Here is a 26,426-nt window from a genome sequence, read left to right as displayed (position 1 = left end):
TGGACAACCTTGAATCTGCATTATTACATTACATACGCTTCTGTGGGATGAGCTGGAAAAATACGGGGCTCTAATAAAATGTGCTTTAACTTTTAAGCAAGGTCTGAACAACATGTTAATGTTTTGCCATCAAACTGATTTGTAAGCAAAGAACCTGCTGTGCTCAAGGGATACAGAAAATGTCTGCAAAAAAAAAAAAAAATTGTTGTAAAATAAATCAGAGTCCACTGAGAGGGAGGCGAGCTAATGGAACAACAATTAAGACAAGAGGCAATCAACCCCGGGGCAGGCAGCGGTGAGCACAGACATTGGAGAGGCGCGACGGTGTTCTCTGTTTAACTGGAGACTGGTGTTTAGCACCTGGTCCAGGCCAGTGGCATACAGAGTGGCACACTGCTGAGAAGGAACTCGAATTTGCCTGAAAAAGAGTGCTCCCTTTCTGGTCTATACCCATGTTGTAATTATCTGTGGGGCAACCCATGAGTAACTCATCCCAAACTGCAGTAGTCATATTTTTCTCTCCTTTCTTGTGTTTACCTTTTTTTTTAAACTTAAGTGAGAGCAGGGGAAGCAGAGGGACAACAGACTCCTGCATGTGCCCCGATTGGGATCCACCAGGTAAGCCTATTAGGGGGCGATGCTTTGCCCATTTGGGGTGTTGCTCTGTTGCTTGGCAACTGAGCTATTTTTAGCACCTGACAGGGAGGCCATGGAGCCATCCTCAGTGCCTGGGGCCAACTCACTTGAACCTATCAAGCTATGATTGTGGGAGGAGAGAAGAGAAAAAGAAAGAGAAAGGGGACGGGGACGGGTAGAGAAGCAGATGGGCGCTTCTCCTGTGTGCCCTGACCGGGAATCGAACCTGAGACCTCCATATGCTAGCAGACGCTCTACTACTGAGCCAGCTGGTCAGGGCTCTCATTTTTACTTTTTAAAAAACAGGTCCCCTTTCTTCTCCCAGCCATCTACGAACAAACTGGTTAGTGTGCATTTCACCTTCCCTCCTCTCCTCTGCCTGACTTTTTGGTGGCTTGTAAGGTCATGCTTGTTGGGGGTGCCTTTGAGTGAAGCCAGGGCAGGTGAGCAGAAAAGGAAAGGTCTAGAGGATTCAGGAAGTGGGAGCTCTCGCCTGGACTCAGGTGAATAAACAGAGCGTGGGATTTCCCTAGCAGGTACCTGGGGCAGCTGAGCCCGGACGTCTTCCGAGCCCATGAATATGCTCTCCAGATGAGACCAGGCCCGCTGCACATCAAACCACAGGGAGATGACCACGTCGGCCGTGGACAGCTTCTTCTGCCAGCCGGACACTTCCTCCAGGAAGAAAGCTACGTGCTTGGATGTCATCAGGCTCTGGATCTGGACCTGGCTGTCCTCCAGAGCCTCGACGAGGTCCTCGTCCGACCGCAGCAGAGGGACGAGGGTGCGCGGGTGGGGCTCGTGCTGGAACTCCATGCTGGCCCAGGTGGCCTGCAGCTCCTGTAAGATCTTCTCCGTCCCCATCTCCTTCACAGCTCTGTCCACCACGCCCCGGACCTCGTCCTCGAAGCGGTGCAGCTGGAGCCGCAGAAGCTGGGCCAGGGTGGTGCCCTCCCCCACGGCGAAGCTGGTGCCCGTGGCCCGCATCAGCTGCCCCCAGTGCCGCTCCCGGAGGGCCGGGTTCTGCAGCACGGCCACCGCCCGCAGGGAGCTCAGGGTGTCCGTCACGGTGCTCTGCAGGCCTGCGAACGCGTCCCAGGCCCGGACCTCCTTGTCGAGGTTACGGAGACACCTGGCAAACCGTCTGCACTCCAGGTCCAAGGCCTCCACGTTGATGTCCTTCCACGGGGTGGTCTCCCAGGCACGGATGGTGGAGGTCACCATGCCAACGGTGTCCCAGAGCTCCTTCAGCTGGCAGACCTCCTTCCTGCATTGCCTCAGCTGCTTGCAGTCGGGGACACTGACCTCAAACAAGCTGGCAGAGTCACAGAGGGAGGCCAAGGCGGATTCCATCTGCTGGATCTCCCGGTGCCGGGCGTCCAGCACTGGGTAAGGGTCAGTGCTGTCGAACCTGCAAAACACAACGTGTTCGCTTTTCAGTAGAGCAGGCAGGCACGCATGTCCTAGCACCGCCAGAGTGACAGCAGCTCGAAGGTTCCAGTGCTGGGTATCTGAGCAAACAGCGGTGACTCCCGCCGAAACCTGGGCGGGAAATGAAGGACAATCAGGGTAGTGGAGTGGAGCGGGGTGAGCGCAGCCCGTTGGAGGAAAGGCAGTTCGAGGGGAATATCCTGCTAGAACCCTTTCTTCACCCGTGAGAGGATGAAAATACTTCTCTCGCTGGGGACTTCCCCCGACGTCCCCGTCGGGTGTAGAGCGGGACTTCCCCCGACGTCCCCGTCGGGTGTAGAGGCGGGACTTCCCCCGACGTCCCCGTCGGGTGTAGAGGCGGGACTTCCCCCGACGTCCCCGTCGGGTGTAGAGGCGGGACTTCCCCCGACGTCCCCGTCGGGTGTAGAGCGGGACTTCCCCCGACGTCCCCGTCGGGTGTAGAGCGGGACTTCCCCCGACGTCCCCGTCGGGTGTAGAGGCGGGACTTCCCCCGACGTCCCCGTCGGGTGTAGAGGCGGGACTTCCCCCGACGTCCCCGTCGGGTGTAGAGGCGGGACTTCCCCCGACGTCCCCGTCGGGTGTGGAGGCGGGACTTCCCCCGATGTCCCCGTCGGGTGTGGAGGCGGGACTTCCCCCGACGTCCCCGTCGGGTGTAGAGGCGGGACTTCCCCCGACGTCCCCGTCGGGTGTAGAGCGGGACTTCCCCCGACGTCCCCATTGGGTGTAGATAGGACGCCCCTCGGTTCAGCCCTCTTCGAGGCTCCCCACTTGTTGGCTTCACGCCACTTCACACACAAGACCCTTGTCTTGTTACTGTAGATGACATAAAGCCAAAACTCCTTCCAGGAGCATTTTACAAGTGGTACGAGGTCTTTTGAAGTGAGAGAGCCGGCACTAGCGCCCGAGCCTGGCCCAGCCCGGCGCTGCCACCTCTGGGCCGGGCCCTCCGTCCAGCTGCACATCAGAACCTCCTGGAAATGCTGGCTGAACTCCATGCTCGGGCTGCCCCCCCATCCAGTGAAATCAGAATCTTTAGGGGTGGGACCTCGGGAAGGGCATCATTTTTCAAGCTCCCGGGGAAGGTCCAATGGGCCAGGTTGGTGTCATTGTCTCAGGGCCCGCATCGCCTTCGAGCAACATCACCTCCGAGTTTGAGAACCACCTGAAGGTGGAACACCGAGCCCTTCCCGGGGCTCCACGCAGTCCCCGTGCGCCTCAGGGTGGGCTCCCGGCCTCTCCTGTCCCTCTGCCAGGCGGCCCTTGACGGGCCCCTTCACCCTGTGGCTGGCTCCCTCCTGCATCCAGGGGCAGCCTCTGGGGTGGTTCACATTCTCTTTTTTTCATTTTGACAGAAACAGAGAGTCAGAGAGAAGGACAGACAGACAGGAAGGGAGAGAAGTGAGAAGCATCAATTCTTTGTTGCGGTTCCTTAGTTGCTCATTGATTGCTTTCTCATATGTGCCTTGACGGGGAGGCTACAGCAGACCGAGTGACCCCTTGCTCAAGCCAGTGACTTTGGGCTCAAGTTAGTGACCTTTGGCTCAAGCCAACGACCAAGGGGTCAGGTCTATGACCCCTTGTTCAAGCCAGAGACCCTTCGCTCAAGATGGTGAGCCCGTAGTCAAGTCAGATGAACCCGCGCTCAAGCCGGCGATCTCGGGGCTTCGAACCTGGGTCCTCCGCGTCCCAGTCCAATGCTCTATCCACTGCGCCACTGCCTGGTCAGGCTGGTTCATATTTTCTCATCTCTTCTCTCTGATGCATAAGACACACACCCACCGCTCCTGATCCTGACCGGTGTTAACCTACTCGACGTGACCCCTCAGACTTGCGTTTCTGGTACAGCCCCCACTCCGGCAGCAGAACTGAACATGCAAAGGAACCCATGTGGGCAGATGACGTCTCCTTGGTCAGGAGAGCCCAGAACCTGTGTGTTCCAGGAGTCTCATCTTTCTCCCCTACGTTCCCCGCAACCACTTCTCCCATCACTGGTCGTGGGCTTTCTTGTTTCTGGGGCTTGCAGGCTTCGATATCGGGGATCCTGTGACGTAAGGGTGAAGACTAGGTCCCTGTAAAGTCAGAACAGCGCCTCATAGGGTCCAGCATCAAGGTGAAAGTTCAGAGGGAGTGAGTGTGTGTGTGTGTGCGCGCGCACGCGTGCACGTGCAGGCGTGTGTGTGCAGGAGGGACATGCATGCACAGTAGCTGGTGGGAGAGGGAGCAGAGGTTCAGAGGAAGAGGGTGGCGGACAAGCTCTTGCTCCTGAACGGCCTCTTCTCTCGGTTGTCTTCGGAAACATTCACATTCTACTGGGCGGATGGGAAATAATCCTAACTAAAGCTATTTACCCAAACTGCTCACCTCTTAAGCCTAATGATCACACAACACGGTCACAGTCACGCACACACCCCATTAAATTAGTGTCAGATTAGCTCTGATGCTTGCTCCGCTGGACTCTCATTTGTTCAGTCGACATAGTTTTTGGCCCCCGTGCCACCACGGCAGGTTTGTGTTTTACGAGAATGAGACTGAACATCGCCGTCCTTCTTGACTACGCTCTGGTTCCCCACTGTTTCAGAACAGAGCGCGAGGTTGGGGTTCCCTGAGTGCTCCAGGGCCCTCTGGCTACCCGGGCAAGGAGCCGTCTCCCCTATAAGACCAATAAAAAGACCTAGAAGAAAAGGAAGATAACGTCCTCACGGCCAGTGGTCCAGCAGGAAGGATCGTCACGTCGTCCATCAATGGTCCTTTGGCTCTCTCCTCATTTCCAAAGACTAACTGTGGGAGTGTGTATGCTCCACCTTTTATCTTCCCTAGAGTGAAACTGAAATGGGAACTTAGCCTGTTGGTGTGAGCACAAAAACCTATCAGACATTTTGTTTAACTTAAATGGACTATATAATTCAGGAATAATTTATTAGGTAAGATAAGAACAATTCACATGTTTGGGACTGTACCCAGGAGATAACAAATGATCTTTCAGACCATTTTTTTTTCTTCCACTCAGCACATATGAACATTCTTAATTGGTATTGGTTCTGGCCCTGGCTGGCTAGCTCAGCGGTAGACCATTGGCCCGGCATGTGGAAGTCCTGGGTTTGATTCCCAGCCAGGGCACACAGGAGAAACGCCTATCTGCTTCTCCATCCTTCCCTCTCTCCTTCCTCTCTGTCTCTGTCTTCCCCTCCTGCAGCCAAGGCTCCATTGGAGCAAAGTTGGCCCGGGTGCTGAGGATGGCTCCATGGCCTCTGCCTCAGGCACTAGAATGGCTCTGGTTGCAATGAAGCAACACCCCAGATGGGCAGAGCATCGCCCCCTGGTGGGCATGCCGGGTGGATCCCGGTCGGGCGCATGCGGGAGTCTGTCTGACTGCCTCCCCACTTCTAACTTTGGGAAAAAAAAAATTGGTCTTGGCTCCTCAGTTATTTGTGAGAGGTGATCATTTGTCAAACCAATCCCAAACTTCATCTATCCTGTGGCGTAGTTTTTGTTTATGGTTTCAATCTGTGGACAGTCATTTCCTGTAGCTGAGCCCCAATAAACGTTAATTTGGCCTAAGTAATGCAAGGAACCTTTAGACACGAGGGCAGGTAACGCTGTTCCCATTTCAAAACTCCAGTGCAAATTGTCAGGATGGTCCTAGCCTTGATTAATGTACCTAATAAACCGAAAGCAGCTCTCCAACCCCCTGCGGGAGCAATCCGGTCTGAGAACAAGAAATAACAGGAGGGAAATCGGTGCTGTAAGTCTCTGAAAGGAAAGTTAAATGAGAATGCAAAAGTATCTTCATCTAAAAGAGAAATCCCTGGAAAGTCTGGATGAGCCCAGCGCTAATGAAAAGGTATGGGAATCTGGTGCCTGTGCACGTGATCCCGGAAAAAACCACGATTCAGGTCTGACCGAGATGTGACCGCAGGGAGAGGAGAGGGTGGGATGAAGGATGGAACTCTGGGGAGGTGGCAGCTGGTCAGTGTTGATTTCAGAACCACGGCTGCCTACCCCGTGAAGGGGGACAGCTCTGCTCTGCTTAATGCCCCAGGGGTGTCATAAAACACACCTGGATTTGTGAGCAGCTTCCCGTCTCCTCATTCTGTGCCCCCGCTCCCAGGCTCAGTGGGCAGTGAAACAACACCTTCCACTTCCTGGTCCAGAATGACAGGTGCAGAACGATGTTGGACTCTCCTCCCTATTTATTGCCCATACTCAGTCCATTGTGTTGATGCTCTCTCTCCCAATCTCTCTCAAATCCATTCTTCTGGCCCTGGCTGGTTTGCTCAGTGGATGGAGTGTTGGCCCAGTGTATGGACATCCCGTGTTTGATTACGGGTCAGGGAATCATCTGTTTCTCCCTTCCTTCCTTTCTCTCTTCTCTCTTTCTTCTCCTCCCACAGCCAGTGGCTCTTTGGAACATGGTCCTGGGTGTTGAGGATAACTCGGTTGGTCCAAGAGCATCAGCCTCAGGTGCTGAAAATAGCTTGGTACTCAAGCATCGGCCTTAGACAGGGGTTGCCAGGTAGATCCCAGTCAGAGTGCATGTGGGAGTCTGCCTCATTATTTCCCCTCCTCTCACCTAAAAAAAAAAAAAAAAATCCAGCCTGACCAGGCAGTGGAGTAGTGGATAGAGCGTTGGACTGGGATGCTGACGACCAGGTTCGAGACCCCAAGGTCGCCAGCTTGAGCGCAAGCTCATCTGGTTTGAGCAAAAGCTCACCAGCTTGGACCCAAGGTTGCTGGCTCAAGCAAGGGGTTACTCGGTCTGCTGAAGGCCCATGGTCAAGGCACATATGAAAAAGCAACCAATGAACAACTAAGGTGTCGCAATGAAAAACTCATGATTGATGCTTCTCATCTCTCTGTTCCTGTCTGTCTGTCCCTATCTATCCCTCCCGCTCTCTGACTCTCTCTCTGGCTCTGAAAAAAAAAAAATCCATTTTCTCAGAACACCTGCCCTTGAGTCTGATTAACCTTATTCTGATCTTCACAGCCATGAAGACAAGGTGTTTTGACTCCTCAGGAGCTGGTCCTGGCCAAAATCTGGGCGCCTGGACTCTCCATTCCCAGTCTCCACTTCCTGCGTTCCAGCCACACCCACGTGCTGTTCTCCAGCTCTTTCTCGGTGTTTCATTCTTCTGTGCCTTTGTGTATTCTGCTCCCTTTGCCCAGAACAGCCTTACCTCCCGCACCTCCTTTCTCCAGATGGCTAGTCTTCATTTGCCTCTTGGCTCGAGCCCCATCTTCTACGGAAGGTGTGGACTGCTGCCCCACGGGAGTTCTACGTGGCACATGATGACACGTCTGATGACTCACTTTCGAAATTTGTCCCTGAGGCTCTTAAGCCTTTGAGGTCAGGGGATGTGTATTATCTTAAAATCCTGGCCCTTAACTTTTTTTTTTTGCTAACTCCACTGTTCGGACCAGAACCCCTTCAAGAGCTCCGTGGAAGCCTGAATCATGTGCATGAGTCAGATGAACTGGCAGGAGATTAACTGGGCCAAGCTGAACTAACGACGGGTCTGAGGATATCAACATGTCCCTGGGAGATTTAAGGGCTGATGCAGCTCTTCTCCCCGGCGATCCAAGAGACAGCAGACAGCGTGCGAGCAAGACAGAGCCTCCTCTCCCCACGCTGCTCACGGGGCTCTCTGGAAGCCTGCCTTCCCCTCGTCATCGCGCAGAACAGCGCCCGGCGAGAGGGCGCGTCTCTGAGGATGCCCTCCCCACTGCTCCAGAAGCTGCTGGCCAGCCAGCCGGTGTCAGTGCGGGTAAGAAGACTGCAGGGCGTGCCATCATTCCTTACGGTCGCAAAGCACCGGCTCAAGGTCAGGAAGACTGGAAAGAGAAGGCAGCGGAAGCAGGAAGGAAGCATTCCTCTCACTCCGAGGGAAGAGTTCATCTCCCTTGTATAAAAACTGGTGAAAAGTTCTTGAATCTGAGTGTGATGATCTAGCCCAGCTGTTCTCAACCTGTGGGTCGCGACCCCGGCAGGTGGGATGGCTTTAGGCGACCCCTGTGTTTTGGGGGTCGCGACCCACAGGTTGAGAACCGCTGATCTAGCCAGTTGCGGTAACGCGAGAGAGTTCAGCTGAGAATAGCTGGTACAGAACGACACTTCCTGGTCCAGAACGACAGGTGCAGAACGATGTTGGACTCTCCTCCCTATTTATTGCCCATACTCAGTCCATTGTGTTGATGCTCTCTCTCCCAATCTCTCTCAAATCCATTCTTCTGGCCCTGGCTGGTTTGTTCAGTGGATGGGAGTGTTGGCCCAGTGTATGGACATCCCGTGTTTGATTACGGGTCAGGGAATCATCTGTTTCTCCCTTCCTTCCTTTCTCCCTTCTCTCTTTCTTCTCCTCCCACAGCCAGTGGCTCTTTGGAACCTGAAGCTAAGCGCTAGAGGAGGCAGCAGAGCTTGGCTTGGACGTGGAGAGCCTCAACCCAAGCAGCCGACCCCACCCCCACCCCCACCCCCCCAGCACCCGTCAGACGACAGGAGCTTAATGAGACACGCGCTTTCCTTTTCCTCCTCAAAGACAAGACCCGTGTGAGCCCAACGGCTATCCAATCAGGAGCCGCCCTGGCGTTCAGGGAGGACGTCCCAGGGTCTGCCTTTTGGAAATTCACAAAGGATCTAAAAGGGAAGGAGCCAGGATGAACCTCACTTGCTGGGACACGCAGCACCTGAACGTGTTAGGCGTGCATTCCTTCACACGCACCAAACTGGGAGACAGGACGGAACGGGAGCTGACACCCACTACGAGGCCCCTCAGCGACGCACTGACGGTTCCGCGCCGGTGCCCACGGCTTTCTCGGCCAGAAGAGAAACACATCAAAAGTTGTGGGAGCGCTTGGTTTTCCACACTGCTGTGAGCAGTTCTTTTCAAAGTATTATTCTCCTGCATAGATTCATCTGCATGTCAGATGAACAGATGTGAATTTGGAAAGCCCAGCAAAGAGCCTGTGATATTCTCAGAAGCCAGCAAATAGCAGGGCTAAGAAAGAAAGAAAAGAAAGAAAGAAACAATGCAGCTGTCAGAGGAAGAAACAACAGCCGCTGATCAATACCCAGTCACAACGTACCCTCGGAGGGAGGGACGCCAGGTCCCCCACGGGCCGCACGGCCGCACGCCAGCAAATGCGTTACTAGCTCCTCTCAAGCCCTCTTGGGAAGCTGTTTGCAAAGACATTTCACCCAACGTCTTCGGAATTCCTTTCTTGAAATTTTCTGAAGAGACAGCTGATGCCAAAACATGAGTGTCCTGGTTTTGTAGGGCTGCTGCCGTCGCTGATTGTTGTGAACGCAGGGTGGGGACGGCACAGCCTGGCCACCCACCCGGCCCCTCCATCCGCTCTGGCTCCGCGTGATCCGTGTGGAATTTCACAGCGTCCACTGCCTCCTGAAGGAGAGTCAAGGGCATGTGTGTGCCTGCCTCCGACTCAGAAAGACAAGCGCCGAAACGGGGCTTCACAAATGTTTCTGAGCAATAGATGCTACTTGGAACCAGGGCACAGCCCCTCAGGCAGTTACTCTAACTGGGGAGAGAGCCCCTCGGGCTCACGTGTCCTGGCACGCTTGCTTGAAAGAGAAGCCAGTTACTTCCCTTAGACAGCGGTCTCGAACTTGGCTGCCTGCTGGGATCATTGGGGAGCTTCACCAGACACTGATGCTCAAGTGTTACCCCTAACGAGTCTGTAGGAAGGCTGGGCATCGAAGGTTTTAAATGCTGCCCAGGCAAGCTAACGTGCAGCGAAAATGGCAACATGTTGTGTTAAGAGTCCTGTGTTGCGTATCTATCTTAAGCGTGGTTAATGTATGCGTCCTTCCCTGAGCCTTAACGTGCTCGTCCTGCGCTCCGGAGCTGTAAGTACAACGTTTGGGAGGGAGCAGTGAATGCTTGATGGGTAAATAAGGAGGATAGGTAGACCCTTACTGTGTGCCAGGGTGGGAGGTCAGCAGTCCCAGCTTGCCTGCAGCAGAGAGCCTTCCTGGGATGTGTGGCTTTCATTGCTAAGACCAGACAAGTCCTGCCTGACCAGGCGGTGGCGCAGTGTGTAGAGAGTCTGACCGGGATGCGGTGAGCCCAGGTTCGAAACTCTGAGGTTGCCGGCTTGAGCACGGGCTCACCAGCTTGAGCGAAGGATCATAGAGGCGAGCCCATGGTCGCTGGCTTGAGCCCAAAGGTCACTGGCTTGAAGCACAAGGTCGCTGGCTTGAGCAAGGGGTCACTCACTCTGCCGGAGCCCCCAGTCAAGGCACATGTGAGAAAGCAATCAATGAACAACTAAGGAGACTAAGGAGCCTCAACAAAGAATTGATACTTCTCATCTCTCTCCCTTCCTGCCTGTCTGTCCCTATCTGTCCCTCTCTCTGTCTCTCTCTTGTCTCTGTCACACGCACAAAACAAACAAAAACCCCAGATGAGTGTGGCTGGTCATCTTCTTGTGACGTACTTGCAAACATCATTTCTTCGGTACTGTCAACAACCTTATGAGGTGTTATTATTAACCCCACTTAACAGATGAGGAAACTGAAGCACAGTGATATTAAGTGGTTTCCCCAACCTGACGCAGTCAGGTGTCAACCTGAGATCAGGCACTAAGGAGCCTAAATCTGAAATCCATGCACTTGATCAGGATGCTATATTTCCTTCCAATAAGGCTGTGGGGTTTTTCTTGTTGTTATTGTTTCATTTGTTATGTTAACCTGTATCTCTCAATATTATATTTCTGTGGGTAAGTAGCGCTTGAAAATGAAGAGATGCCTTCCTCCTTACTTACGGCGTTTTCAAGTTTGGAGACTTCTACGCTTGTCTATCTAAAACTGGGGAGAGCCAGACAGAAGCTCAGCTTGGGGAACAGCACATCTCGGAGCTGAAATGACGGGAGGGTCTGCCTTTCATCAGCGGACACAGGACCGCTGAGGACCAGCAGACGCAGGACCAGTCGCAGCCAGTGTGTCCTCCTGGGCGGAGTCCCTCGTGCTAGGCAGTAAACTAGCAGGAGACCTCAGGTAGCCGTCCCCGCCAAGGGAGGAAGCCTCTGAGAGAGGAACCGTGTGTGCGCACATAGGAATGGGCTCGCCCGTCCTGTGGCTGTGTTGTTTATGTAAGAACCTAGTCACAGGTAGGCAGGTAGGTAGCTGAGCACTAAGTGGGGAAAGCACACCCCGAAGTCAATCTTTCCCCTCAAACCCTTCCTTGGCCACCAAAATGTCTTCCAGAATTATATAAAATTCGATCAGCCATTTTGTTAAACCAAAAGAAACTTAGCATACTAACAGTTTAGTAAAAACCTAGTAATTTTAGTTCTAAGCACCATGGAAAACAATATGGAGTTTCTTCAAAAAATTAAAAATAGATCTACCACATGACCCAGCTATTTTACTCCTGGGTATGTAACCAAAGGGAATAAAAATGGGGTTTCAATGAGATATAAGCACCCCAATGTTTATTGCAGGGTTATTCACAATAACCAAGATATGGAAATGGCCTAAATGCCCATCAATAAAGGAATAAATAAAGAGATGAGACACCTGCCCATAATAGAATAAGAGAAACAGCCTTCTATCTCCAACAACACAGACAGAATTTTAGCATATTATACTCAGTGAGAAATGTTAGAGAAAGACCAGCACTGAATGTCGCACTTACAAGTGGAGTCGAAAACATTTCTGCCTGTAACAAACAGAGAGTACAATGACAGTTTCCAGGCGATGGAAGTGGGGCTAAGACTGATGATGTTTAAAGGTACAAACTTGTAAGGAGTAGTCAACAAGCCATAGAAACTAATGCACACTGTAACTAATATAGACAATAACACTCTACTATAATTATGTCGTGTGATACATAGTGCTACATCGGCGATGGTATTACAATATATAAATGTATCAAAGTCACACACTGTAGACCTAAACTTACCCACATACAGATCAAGTTTATTTTTTAAAAAAGCAAAAAAAACCCCAAACCTCTAGTAATTGTACCATCTTAAATCTCTTTATAGACCTGGAGAAATAGAAGATTCCAGGCTCCTTTTTTTTTCTTTTTCTGAAGCTGGAAACGGGAGAGACAGTCAGACAGACTCCCGCATGCGCCCGACCGGGATCCACCCGGCACGCCCACCAGGGGCGACGCTCTGCCCACCAGGGGGCGATGCTCTGCTCCTCCGGGGCATCGCTCTGTTGCGACCAGAACCACTCCAGCGCCTGAGGCAGAGGCCAAGGAACCATCCCCAGTGCCTGGGCCATCTTTTGCTCCAATGGAGCCTCGCTGTGGGAGGGGAAGAGAGAGACAGAGAGGAAGGAGGGGGGGAGGGGTGGAGAAGCAGATGGGCGCTTCTCCTGTGTGCCCTGGCCGGGAATCGAACCCGGGACTTCTGCACGCCAGGCCGACGCTCTACCACTGAGCCAACCGGCCAGGGCCTCCAGGCTCTTTTTTAAGGTGAAGTATTCGTGCAGACTGTGGTCATCCCAGGCAGGCTAGGGCAGGAGTCTGCCCACAGGAGCACCATGCTGTAACCTACGGACCAAAACGGGAGGGAAGACCGCTGACTAGTGTCCACACCCTAAAAGAATACACAGACTCAACGGGAAGGTCATCTGGGACTCAAAGGCGGCCGTGCTGGGAGGAATAGCGGCCGCGGTGCCGTGTGGGTCCGTACCTGAAGGGGGCTTCGGCACAGAAGCGCTGGCGGAACCGCTGCTGGTCAGCCTCGAAGGCCGTGCACGTCTGCCGGAGGAGGGCCACGCTGCTCGCCTGCAGGGGGGCCACGTGCTGCCTCACGCTTGTCGCCAGCTTTTTGACGCTGCTCCACTTCTCCGGCAGCTCCTGCACAGAAGACCTCAGCACGGTCAGACCCCCCTTGCGCTCCCACCCCAGCAGGCCCGAAGCTGGACCGCCCCCAGATGTCTTCACCTCTGCTACAGGGCCACGGGACAGCGTCCTGGTATCACTGGGCCGTCTCAACCCTGCTTCCTTGACTTACGTCCCTGGCCGCCTGCTCCTCGGTCCCTGAAACCCTGCTCACTGCCATTCTCCCTGACCTCACCTCTAGCCTAGCCATCCTCGCCATTTCCTTTCCTTTCAGGAGTGCTGGGTAACTTTCTAGTCCCACATTTCTGCTGACAACATCTTAACATTTCTCAGACCTGCCTTTTTTTTTTTCCGAATTGAAAGGTTGGCTCATCCTTAATTCTGATAAAAAAAAAAAAAAAAAACCCAAAACACTTATCTACATCAATTCCTCCATATAGCGCCAGCATTCTGTGGTTCCATATTTATTAGGTTACAAGCGTGTGCCAGACATTATGCATACACTACGCCTACAGTTCCGAAACGTGAACTTTTGGTCATCATCAACCCGTTTTTCATTTACTTAAACCCACCTCACCCCACTCTGAGACCGTGAAACTCACCTTCTACTTCTTTTATTAAGAAAACATAAACTTGGCCCTGGCCAGTTGGTTCAGCAGTAGAGCATCGGCCTGGCATATGGAAGTCCCGAGTTTGAATCCCAGTCACGGCACACAGGAGGAGCGACTATCTGCTTCTCCACCCCTCCCCCTCCCTTCCCTTCCAGCAGCCATGGCTCAAATGGTTTGAGCAAGTTGGCCCTGGGCGCTGAGGTTGGCACCATGGCCTTGCTTCAGATGCTAAAATAGTTCAGTTGCCGAGCAACGGGGCAACTACACTATATGGGCAGAGCATTGCCTGGTAGGGGCCTTTACAGGTGGATCTCTATTGGGATGCACGTGGGAGTCTGTCTCTCTGCCTCCCTGCCTCTCAATTAAAAATAAATAGATAAATAAAAAAGAAAACATAGACTTCTCACTGACCTCCAGCTGCTGGAACACCGTTTCCGGCAGCTCTTGCTCATACGTCTTCAGCAACTCGATGGTTTGCTTCAAGGGCTCAAACATTTCGTCCGTGCCACTCCGCCGTTCTTTAAGTGCCGTGAGGTGTCTCATCACCTCGGCCAATCCTTGGGAATCCCCTTGCTCGACCTCCTTGAGCAAGACGCTCTCGCTCTTGTTGATAAAGTCTTCCAGGTCTGCCAGACTGCGCAGAACAGAGAGCACGTCAGGGAGCATCCCCCACTCCTGCAGGGGAAGACTGACTCATTTCCCCAACAGGAACAGCTCTGCTCTGGGGGGCCTCCCACGTGCTCAGCCCCCTGCACTGACGACGTCGTGATGGAAAGAACCCAGCCCCCTTCGGAAGTGTCCGTCGTGGAAGACGAGGCCGAGCCCTGTGCTGGGGGAGACTCGGGGGACGGGACGCTGTCGTGGGACAGCTGGGAAACATGAAGAGTTACTAATGTGACACCAATGTTAACGCCCTGGTTGGGATCACTGTCCTATGGCGATACAAGATGTGATCATCTGGGGAAGTTGGATGAAGGAAAAAGAGAACTTTTGGTGGTACATTTGTGACTTTTTCTCTAAGAAATCTAAAGTGATTTCAATGTGAAATGTTTTAAAAACCTGAAAATTGCCTGACCAGGCGGTGGCGCAGTGGATAGAGCGTTGGACTGGGATGCGGAGGACCCAGATTCGAGACCCCGAGGTCGCCAGCTTGAGCGCAGGCTCATCTGGTTTGAGCAAAAGCTCACCAGCTTGGACCCAAGGTCACTGGCTCGAGCAAGGGGTTACTCGGTCTGCTGAAGGCCCACGGTCAAGGCACATATGAGAAAAAATCAATGAACAACTAAGGTGTTGCAATGCGCAACAAAAAACTAATGATTGATGCTTCTCATCTCTCTGTTCCTGTCTGTCTGTCCCTGTCTATCCCTCTCTCTGACCCTCTCTCTGTCTCTGTAAAAAAAACAACAACAAAACAAAAAACAGAAAAAAAACCCTGAAAATAAAAATAAATTAAAAATACGGTGGCCTCTAACATCATACATGTTTGGGTTAGATTTTGACAGGTATGAGATGTGTCACCCACAGCCAAGTCATTCAGCATCTCTGAGCCTCCGTTTCTTCATCTATAAGAGGGGAGAGAAGATGTCTACCTCCTTGGTTATTGTGAGAACTAAGTGAAATGTATCCCTTAATTCAAAATTGTTTATCCGGCATCTGTTATGAGCCCCGGCTTGCTTCCAGGTCCTGAGCATAGGATGGTAAGACTAACAAAGGCTCCGCCCTGAGGAGGCTTCCTTTAGTGGACAACGTAAAGAAGAAACATAGATAAAATAACTAAGACCAGGGCTATTTTCCATGGAGTGGTCAGTGAAGGCTTTTCCCCTAAGGGAATATTTGAGTAAAAATGCAAACGATGTGAAGGAGTGAGCCACGGAAGGAAACGGAAGAAGAGATTTCCGGATGGAGGGATGAAGGTACGATATTAAGCATGAGAATTCTGAGTAGGAGAACGGCTGGCGTTGGTTTATATATCAACTGGAGGTAGTGGTGATGGTGACGGTGATGGTGGCTATGGTGATGGTGACGGTGATGGTGGCTATGGTGATGGTGACGGTGATGGTGGCTGTGGTGATGGGGAGACAAGAACAGAAGGCATTTTTAGGGACTATAATCGATGTCTAGGCGACAGGAGACGTTGCTGGTTTTGACCTGGATGGTGGACACCAGGAGTGGTCAGAGTCCAGATAGTTTTGCACACAGAGCCAGCAGGACCCAGTGACAGCTCAGGGGAAAGCTGAGAAGGAGAGAAATCAATAATGGCTCCTGGCATTTAAAGATGCCATTTAAAGAAAGGTACAGGAAAGAATTGAGGGAGAATATTTCTTTTCTTTTCTTTTTTTTTTTTTTTTTTTTTTGAGAGTAGAGAAATACGTTTTAAACATGTTGGGCTTGAGATGCCTCACAGACACTAGACACCCGAGGGAGATATTTATTAGGCAGCTGAATGTAATTCTAGAGTTCCTGAAAGGTAGCACTGAAAAATATAAGCTTGGTAGGTATCAACACCCAGATGGATTTATAGTATTGGGTTAGATATCACCTGGCAGGGCATGTAGAGAAAAGAAAGCTCAGGATTGAAGTCTCAGGAATTCTGGTGTCTTGGGGTCTAGCAGAGGAGAGGAGCTGGGTTAAGGAGAACAGGAAGGCACAGCCAGCCAGACGGAGGAGAGCAAGAAAAGGGAAGTATCTTAAAAGGCAGAGAAAGAACCTGCTTGGGAAAGACAGACTGGCCAGTTGTGCCAATCCCTGCTGGGAGGTACGATGGAGAGGAAGACTGATAGTCCCCATGGGACTCAGCCACACGAAAGTCCCAGAGATCTCGACAAGAGTGGCTTCGGTGGAGGGGTCTAGCCAATACTGAGGTGACTGCAGATTAAGTTGGAGAATCATTGCCTCCCATCTTCAGGGTTATGTGATAACACAAATAACCCTTCTGCCGAAACACCTAAAATGCCTAAGCAAATGTTTCAGAATCATTTAAAAATGCATCCCTAAGGCGGCATGAAATGAAGGACCCTCCAGAGGCTGAGAAGGGGTGGAAGAAAGAACTAAGCAGGAATCGAAGCTGGCTCCATGGGGCGGTTTCCACGGAACCCTGGGGACCTGGAACTTTGATTTAGATTGCTTTATTAGGTATGGTGGGGGACCGGTGTTTACGTCTCGTTTCCGCAGCGGGCGAGGAGGCTCGTAGGAAGCTGCCGTGAGACTGCAACACCGTAAAGTGAAGGAGAAATAAATGTGCCGCACAGAAAGGGGCAGTCCGGAAACCTGCCTGCCTCCATCCGGGGGAGTGACAGTGGTCGGGCTGGGAAGGGTCCCTCAATGACTGGCAGAAACAGATACTAACCCTTCCCCGAGCAAGGCACGTAGTATCCAGTCCTCAAAGGAGTTCCACAGATAATGTTCCAAGGAATATTGTTTTTATAGTCAAAAGTCACAAAATAGGTGCTGTCCAGTTGGCTCAGCAGTAGAGAATCGGCCCAGCATATGGAAGTCCCGGGTTCAATCCCTGGTCAGGGCACATAGGAGAAGCACCCATCTGCTTCTCTCCCCTCCCCCTTCTCTCTCTCTCTCTCTCTCTCTAGTTCTCCTTCTCCCGCAGCCATGGCTTGCGTGGTTTGAGCAAGTTGGCCCCAGGTGCTGAGAATGGATCTATGACCTTGCCTCAGCTGCTAAAATAGCTTGGTTGCTGAGCAGCGGGGCAGTGGCCCCAGATGAGCAGAGCATCAGCCTCAGATGTGGCTTACCAGGCGGATCCTGGTTGGGGCGTATGTGGAAGGCTGTCTCTCTGCCCCCCTGCGTCTCACTTAAAAAGGTCACAAAATATACAAGGAAGGAAGTCACCATAAGGAGGAGCCAGCAGCAACAGCAACATTAAACTTGTTAAGATTTTATATATTGGAGTGCAGATGCAGATTACAAAAATAACAATACTTAATATTTTTAAAGGAAAAAAAAGAATTCTTGGGTAAGTGCCTTGCTCTCTTGTTCCTGACCCAGATAGCAGGAGAAAGTGCCTCCCCTGCAGTTCCCTAAGACAGATAACTCCGCCCCTGTAAGCATGATCTATCAGCTCAGACAGAAGTGTGTTCTCTAGGAGTGACGCTCTGGAAACCTAGATAAGCTCTTGCCATCTCAGTGGGTCACAGCCCCTGCCCTGATCCAGTTTGAAGTTCAAGCATAAATTCAGCATTGTTTCAGAGTCAGGAATGGAGGCAATTTCAAGGCTTCTACAAATATGCCCGGAAATCTGTGTGGGTGGGTGGGCCTTTCATTCAATGATGGGCTCTCAGACGTGACAACATTTATTGAGCTGATAATATAAAAATAATAAATGGCCTGTGTGGCATTACTTTGCAAAAAGAGGCACAGGGAAAGCTTTTAATATGTGTTTTAGCACAGCAAAAATAAAATAAAATAAAATAAAATAAATAAAAATGATTGTACTGGCCCTGGCCGGTTGGCTCAGTGGTTGAGCGTCGGCCTGGCGTGCAGAAGTCCCGGGTTCGATTCCCGGCCAGGGCACACAGGAGAAGCGCCCATCTGCTTCTCTATCCCTCCCCCTCTCCTTCCTCTCTGTCTCTCTCTTCCCCTCCCACAGCGAGGCTCCATTGGAGCAAAGATGGCCCGGGTGCTGGGGATGGCTCCATGGCCTCTGCCCCAGGCGCTAGAGTGGCTCTGGTCGCAACAGAGCGACACCCCGGAGGGGCAGAGCATCGCCCCCTGGTGGGCGTGCCGGGTGGATCCCGGTTGGGCGCATGCGGGAGTCTGTCTGACTGCCTCTCCCCGTTTCCAGCTTCAGAAAAATACAAAAAAAAAAAAAAAAATGATTGTACTGGCTACGAGAAGGGACAGTTCTAGGATAAAGAAGACAAGTGAAATTATAAACTAGCCAAACCGAAGACCCTGAAATGGAGAGTATAATTGAAATGTAAAGTTTGTTGAATGCATTAAACAGGAGATTTATAAAAAGCTGGAAAAGGAGTCAACTGCTATGTGATAAAAGTAGAGAAGATATCCAAAATGCTTTGCAGTAAGTAAAAAAAAATAAAAATAAAAAATAAAAAATAGATATGAAAATTGTTAAAAAGATAAGGACAGTGACAAATGTTACATAAGTACATACAATAAGTGTTCCAGAATGCAGAGAAAATGGACAAGAAACAATCTTTAAAGAGATCCTGGCTGAGAATTTTCTTGAGTTATGGAAAGACACCAAAGTTAGAGCCCAACAAATTCTAGGAGAAATTAATATAAAGCAACTCATACAGGTATTTCAATATGTAACTGCAAACCACCAAAAAGGACAAAAAAAACCCTTAACGTTCATTTCAGAGCAAAGATGGATTTCTACCCAGAAACAAACAAACAAAAAAACATTAAAGGAGAAACAAACCCCCTAGATGAGGGCTGACCGACAGCAGAGCAATGAGAGGAGGGACACGGTGGGACACTGTCAGGAGACTCAGTCAATACCAGTTATCCTAGATTCTCTCTTCCACAAAACCACTTTATTTTTGTCAATAACATGGGCAAAACACAGGCATTTTCAGACAAAGAGAGAATAAGAGAGTTCCACAGATAGAGCGTTAAAGGAACTCTTAGTGACAGAGCTCAGGGAGCAGGGCTGTAATGCAGAAAGATGTAATAGGCAAAGGTATCAGTAAATAGGTGGGTAAATTTAAATAAACCTTTTTAAGGGCAGAAAAAGAAAGTATACTTTGTGAAGTTTAAATAAATAATAGAGAACAATTGAAATTGCTGGGAATGATAGAATATAATTTGATGGATGAAGGGTTGAGGTCATGCTATTCTAAAGTCTTTGTACCGGTGGTGAGGGAAGTAACAATACTGATGGATTTATTCCTTTCAAAGATGTTTGTTAAAGTAAAACATGTTATCCATTAGATCAGTAGACCTAGATAGTACATTCAAATTAGCAGAAGGGGAAAAATGGAATAAGATTAAAAAAAAAATAAAACATTTAAAAACACACACACACATTCAACCCCAAAACAGGCATGAAAGGGTAAAGAAAAGGACAAAAGGAACAAATAGAAAGTATATAGTAAAATGGCAAAAAATTAATCCAAATATAGCAGAACAGATGTTAATACTCCAAACCCTCCAGTTACAAGAGAAAGAGTAAGTTAGATAAAACATTCAATGCCATGCCAATTATAAAAATCTCTCCTACTAGAAAGGCACACAGAGAGATTGAAAGCCGAAGAATAAAACCAGAGGCACCAGGAAAAGACCATGCCAAGGAAATGGGCTTAGTTACACTCATATAAGACAGAAAAGACTTCACTGCAAGAAATCTAGCTGGTGATAAAGACCTTTAATGTGTCACTAAAAAGTTTCAATTTGCCAGGAAGATATAAAAGGTCAGCCTCTGCACGCTCATATAACACAACCTTATAATGTATGAAAAAAGTGACAGAGTTGCAAGGAGAGATTCACAATCTATTCTCAATATAGAAGATTTTTAGCACAATCATCTCTGTAATTGACAAATTAAGCAGACCAAAAAAAAAAAAAAAAAGGCAGTTATATAAGTGGATTTGAATAAGACAAGAAGTTTGATCAAATAAGCGTGTATAGAACATAACACCCAGCAGTTATAAAATACACATTATTTTCAAATAAGAGCACAGAACACTAATAAAAACTGACTATATTGTCATATATGAAGCAAGCTTCAAGAAAATTCAGAAGCTCGTTATTACATATGTTAAAGTCTCTGACGACAGTGCCATTATTAGAAGTTAGTAAGGGAAATGTAACTAGAAGAATGCCATGCTCTGAAATATACAAATATATTGAAAGCAAAAAATATATAAATTCATTGTAATGGATATTAAAAATTCTAGAACTAATTTTTAATAAAAATGTTGTGTATTATGTTGCAACAGATCAGTAAAATTGTATTGAGAATGGAATTTATAAGTGTTACATTCAAAAAAGAGAGTATAACATTACTAAACAAAGCATTCATCTAAGTCAGCTTAAGGAACAGGAAATAAACCCCCCAAATAGAAGAAAATAATAAACATACAAGAATCAATTATTGAAATCAAAATCAAATTATAATGAAGAGAACCCAGGGGTTCCTAAGTTGGTTCTTTGTAAATCTGAGGCAAGATTAATCAAGAAAAGAAGCCAGAAAGCACCAATGAAATTGAGTAGAAACAAGAAGGGGGACAGAACCATAGATTCTGTATCAATTAAGTAGGTAAGAGAATATTACACATTTTACGCAAATGTTTTAAGATTTACGTGAAAGGTATACATTTTTAGACAAATATGACTTACTATATTCCTTGGTATCCCTTAATATCCCTATAACCGTTAGAGAAATTATGGGTAAAAATCTTGCTATCAAGGAAATACTAAGCTTAGATAGCTCAATAGGAGATACAAAACAAACCTTTAAGGGTCAGAGACTCCCAACCTTACTTCCTCACTAATCTTATGAAGCTAGCTCAAGCACAGATCCAGATCAGAAAAAAGTCTAAGAAAGGAACAACTGAAGGCCAATCTTGATTGCAAACGTGGACACATCAATGCTAAACAAAACGTCCAAACAGAATTAACCAATGGCTATACTGGAACATGACAATACATTGTGTTGGGCTGCTCTCAGCAATGCTAGGTTGGTTTAATGTTAGACAGCAAATTATATGTTCAGCACTTGAATATTTTGAGGGGAAAAACCGTAAGTACCTTAGTGAAATTAGGAAAAAGTACTTGACAAAATGTTGTATCTGTTTATGCTAAATTCTCTCAACAAATTAATCATAGAAGGGAACTTCTTTCAGCAGATAAAGAGAATCCGCAAACTCACAGCAAGTATTATACTCAGAGGCGAGATGTTGGAAGTGTTCCTCTCAAGATCATGGCTGCAGTGAGGACACCTGTCATCACTACTTACACAGTATGGGACTGGAAGTCCCTGACACTGTGGTCAGATAATAAATAGAAATTAAATTGTATTTAAAAAAAGATGGAGAAGGAAGCTATAAAACTATGATAATTTACAGATGATGACTAAATATAGAAGCCAACCCAAACAAGTACACAGGTCAACCATGAGACTTAATCAGTACATTTGGCAAAGTTGTTTGATACAAAATCAACATACAAAAAAATTGATTCCATTGCCGTAGACAAAATAGTAGATATACTAGAAATAAAAAACAATAAAATATCAGGAATAAATCTTGGCAAAGACATGAAAATATTTTAAAGGAAATGATTAGAAAATTTCCTGGAAAGACATGTAAAAAAGACATTGATAAATGGAGAGAGAACATCCTCTAGCACAGAAATACTCAATACTGTAAAAATGACAATTCTCAAATTAATCTGTCATCACTGCCAGTATAATCAAAATCCCTATAGATTTTTTCTTTACAAATTGATTTTAAAATTTATGTAAAAGAGTAAAGGTTGAGACATTCTTAATAAAAATGAATTAAGACGGGTATGTGTGCTGCCCAATATCAGAATTTATTACAGGCCCTGGCCGGTTGGCTCAGTGGTAGAGTGTCGGCCTGGCATGCGGAAGTCCCGGGTTCAATTCCCAGCCAGGGCACACAGGAAAAGCGCCCATCTGCTTCTCCACCCCTCCCCCTCTCCTTCCTCTCTGTCTCTCTCTTCCCCTCCGGCAGCCAAGGCTCCATTGGAGCAAAGATGGCCCGGGCGCTGGGGGTGGCTCCATAGCCTCTGCCCCAGGCGCTAGAGTGGCTCTGGTTGCAACAGAGCGAAGCCCCGGATGGGCAGAGCATCGCCCCCTGGTGGGCGTGCCGGGTGGATCCCGGTTGGGTGCATGCGGGAGTCTGTCTGACTGCCTCCCCGTTTCCAGCTTCGGAAAAAATGCAAAAAAAAAAAAAAAAAAAGAATTTATTACAAAGCTATAATAATTACTAAAAAAAAAAAAGCTAAAGTAATTAGAACTGTGTCATGTTAAATGGAGCAACAGACAAGGAGCTACATTAATGGAAAAGACAAAATCATAAAACTTTTAGGAGAGAATATAGGAGAGTATCGTTAGGATCTCTGGCCAAGAAAAGATTTATTTAACGAGGATAAAGAGAATAACATGAAGGAAAACATGCAGGAAAAGATGGACACATGTGGAGACATTAAAATGAAGAACCGCTCATCCAACTACACGGGGGAAAGGCAGCGGAAAGACAAGTCACCCCACGTGCAATCCACACAATGAGCAAGCAATTAGAGAGAAAGCGAGTAAGTGATGTCTAAATATCAAAGAGGAAAAAAGTCAAGTCCAACGGAAAAATGGGCAAGGGCTATAAATAGGCGCAGATGAAGAAATAGAATGATTCACTCAAAGCATTAAAAGAGGAGCCACATTATTCATAATCAGAATAATGCAAAATATTGACCATAATAAGATACCACTAAAAAAATAAATGGCCATCATTAAAGAGTCTGTCAATATCTAGAGGCGTTGTGAGTGTGGGGCTACAGGAATTTTCACAACTGGCTGCTCTACCTTGGAGAGAGCTGGCGTTACATGCATTCTCTGTGACTCAGTAATTCCATCCTCATATATATACACTCTACCGCCTACCATGAAAGCTGGAACGCCCACTAGTGGGCGGGAAGGACCAGGTTGACCAGCACTGCAAAAGTGGGCAGTTTTTATAAAAAAGTTGAGGCCCTGGCCGGTTGGCTCAGTGGTAGAGTGTCGGCCTGGCATGCGGAAGTCCCGGGTTCGATTCCCGGCCAGGGCACACAGGAGAAGCGCCCATCTGCTTCTCCACCCCTCCCCCTCTCCTTCCTCTCTGTCTCTCTCTTCCCCTCCCGCAGCTGGGGCTCCATTGTTGTGAAGATGGCCGGGGTGCTGGGGATGGCTCTGTGGCCTCCACCTCAGGCGCTAGAGTGGCTCTGGTCGCAACAGAGCGACGCCCTGGAGGGGCAGAGCATTGCCCCCTGGTGGGCATGCTGGGTGGATCCCGGTCGGGCGCATGCGGGAGTCTGACTGCCTCCCCGTTTCCAGTTTCAGAAAAATACAAAAAATAAAAATAAAAAATAAAAAGGTTGACTACCCCTGCTCTAGAGGAATGTTCACCTATGGACACCATGACGCGTGTGTAAGAGAACTCACAGCCAGAAGGATCTGTGGGGCCATGTTCGTCCTTTCTTTTTTAAAAAGATGGCACCTAGGACAGTATGTTGGCATCCGGTTGAGAATTGATGGGGAGTATTTAAGGAGGTGCGTCCCTGAGTAGGTGAGAGGAAACAGGCGGGACTTAGAAAAGCAGGGACAGTCACCACTGAGACAGTTGAGGCGGTTGAAATGCATGGCTGACAATGCAAGTAGGACGGTAAATTCGGGGGTGGGAAGGGGACTCAGTTCTGCTGGCTCTGCTTCTGATGTTCCCGTGAACGGGAGGCAGAGAGGTTCTGAGGGCAGAGTGGGTCTCTGGGGGTCAAAGAGGAGGAGGACAGAGTTGGGAAGCGTCTACGAAAATGTGCAGCGTCTACTGGAATTTTGTTTATCCTTGGGATTTGGCAGAAGGATGGTTTGTTTGTTTTTTCCTTCATCAAGAGTGAACTGGTCAGCGGCAGGCGTGGAGCACTGGGTTTGGACAGGGTCTGACACCGTGGGAACGGTAGCCGTGAGCAAGCACCATCAACTCTGAGAACGCACCCGGGCCAGCGGGTGGGAAACCCTGATCTGACAAAGGACTTGACAACGTTGCCAATGAAGGCGCTGGAAGCGGACCGGGTGGCGGTCGATGGTGGGCTGCTCAAACCTGAGCGTTTGACGGGGGAATGACTCCTTCCTCATCTTCCCCTCTTCCCCTCCAAGAGAGCAAGATAAAACCGGGAGCAGATGTCTGGTGGCGGGAGAGGGTTTGGAGAGAGGGAGAGAGAGAGCGAGAGCGAGACAGAGAGAGGGCAACAAAGTGAGAGGAAGGTGGGATGGCGGCTGTGTGCCGATGTCGGGTCACTGAGGTGACTGAGCCAGGGGATGACCCGCGCTGTGGGAGAGAGGGCCCACCTGAGGACACGTGGCAGCCGGTACGCTCTGCTAGAATTTGCTCCACTGGAGCTGGGGTGTTGAAAGAAGAGACGACGGTGAAATGGTCTGGTAGGAGCATGGAAGAGCAAGAACACCTTGCCGACCTCCAGACCCAGCGGTCGGAGGGGCACAGGAGGAAGACCAGCCCCTACTCGAGAGAGGGGCAAGGGCAGCGGCAACGTCAGGAGAGGGCTGTGTGTCCGTCACAGCACAGAGAAGGCACGAGAAGTGAGGGAAACAGTGCACACTGGTGGGTGAAAGAGCCCGAGGTCCAGAGGAAGGGCGCAGGGCAAGGCTCGGCGAGGGTGAGGGCGAGCGTGAGGCTGAGTCAGATCAGGGCACACAGCTGAGTGCGAGTGAAAGTTTGGATGACGTTCTGGCCTGAATGCTTGCACCCCTGCAAAGCCCACGTTGAAGCCCTGGCCTTCAATGGGATGCTATTTGGAAGTGGCCCTTTGGGAGCTAATTAGGGTTAGATGAAGCCCAGAGGGTGGGTGGGGCCCTCAGAAAAGAATTAGTGACCTTAGAGAAAGAGGAAGGTGTCTCTCTCCTCTCGATCTTTCTCCTCTCTGTCCTCTGTCCTCTCTCCTCTCTCTCCCTCTCCCTCCCTCTCGCTCTCTGCACTGAGGAAAGGCCATGTGAGGATACAATGAGAAGGCAGCTGACTGCGAGCCAGAAAGATAGCTCACAGCAGGAATCATTATAAGCTGACATATTGATCGTGGACTTCCTAGCCTCCAAAGCTGTGAGAAATAAATTTCTCTTGTTTAGGCCACACAGTGTGTGTTATTTATTTTTCATGGCACCTACTAAAATCCTAGCACCAATTGCAGTGGTGTGCGGGCTGCACCTGGAAGCCCTGCTGGAAACGGCCCGCACGGCCTCCCTGCAGCTCCCTGGTGGTGGCGCGTCAGCCCTGCAAAGTCCCCGAAGTGTCTGTGTGCAGAGGACACATCTTCGAGGTGACGGGTTCCCCTCCGGGTCACTGGGCAGGAAGTGAGCACGCAGAGCACCAGGCTTGGGGCGGGGCCAGGCCCGCTGCCAAGGGCACCAGCTGGCACCAAAGGCTGACTGGTACATGGCGGGGGGCTGCGGCACCCCCCAGGATTCTGTGGGGAGGGGGAGGAGCTGAGCCTCTGACTGTGCTGGGTCTGCGGGCACAGGGCTGAGGGGGCGTGACCGGCAGACTGCTGTTCCGTCCGATTATTTAGCTGGAGGGTGACGCTCTGGTCCAGAGAGCCTGGTGCCGGGCTGAGTGGTCTAGGCCCGCGGCAGAACAGGCAGAGCGTCAGAGCCCATCTGTCGCCAGGCTGGAGCGGCACAGACGGACGTCCGGAGTGTGGCGACGTCGGACCTCCACACTGCACAGCTGGACCATGTGGACAACCCGAACCAGGGACTCAGAGGAAGAAGGAAGACCTAAGAGGCCCATCAGACGCCCTCCGCCTCTCAGGCTCAAAGAGATGTCACAGCTGGAGGTGCGGAGGGAGGCTGGACCTATGACACCATACTGCGCATGATTTACCACTTACGAGTGCCTTGCAAACCCCGGTGCCAGATGGAAAATGTACAAAATGAGGCACCATGGTGGTGAACAAAGGAAAGGGCAGGACGAACGTTACCACTGGTTTCCAAAATCCCAGAACCTCCAACGAGCTGTCTCGTGTGTGTGTGTGTGTCAGAGACAGAGACAGAGAGAGAGAGTCAGAGAGAGACAGATAGGGAAAGACAGACAGAAAGGGAGAGAGATGAGAAGCATCAATTCTTTGTTGCAGCACCTTAGTTGTTCATTGATTGCTTTCTCATATGTGCCTTGACTGGGGGCTGCAGCAGACCGAGTAATCCCTTGCTCAAGCCAGC

At 49.8% G+C, this 26,426-nt stretch overlaps 1 protein-coding gene across 1 annotated transcript in view; it reads right to left on the bottom strand.

The window, feature by feature from the left end:
• The window catches only part of DNAH9 (dynein axonemal heavy chain 9), a 277,538-nt gene that overhangs the window by 185,727 nt on the left and 65,385 nt on the right, over positions 1-26,426 (bottom strand). The window contains 3 exon segments of the mRNA XM_066364537.1: positions 1,177-2,047; positions 12,748-12,914; positions 13,922-14,144. Coding sequence (XP_066220634.1) covers positions 1,177-2,047; positions 12,748-12,914; positions 13,922-14,144 — 1,261 coding nt within the window.

The sequence above is a fragment of the Saccopteryx leptura genome, chromosome 2 (assembly GCF_036850995.1).
Source record: "Saccopteryx leptura isolate mSacLep1 chromosome 2, mSacLep1_pri_phased_curated, whole genome shotgun sequence".
Lineage (NCBI taxonomy): Eukaryota > Metazoa > Chordata > Mammalia > Chiroptera > Emballonuridae > Saccopteryx > Saccopteryx leptura.
Note: the sequence above shows the minus strand (reverse complement) of the source record. Positions and strands in the feature narration are given on the sequence as shown.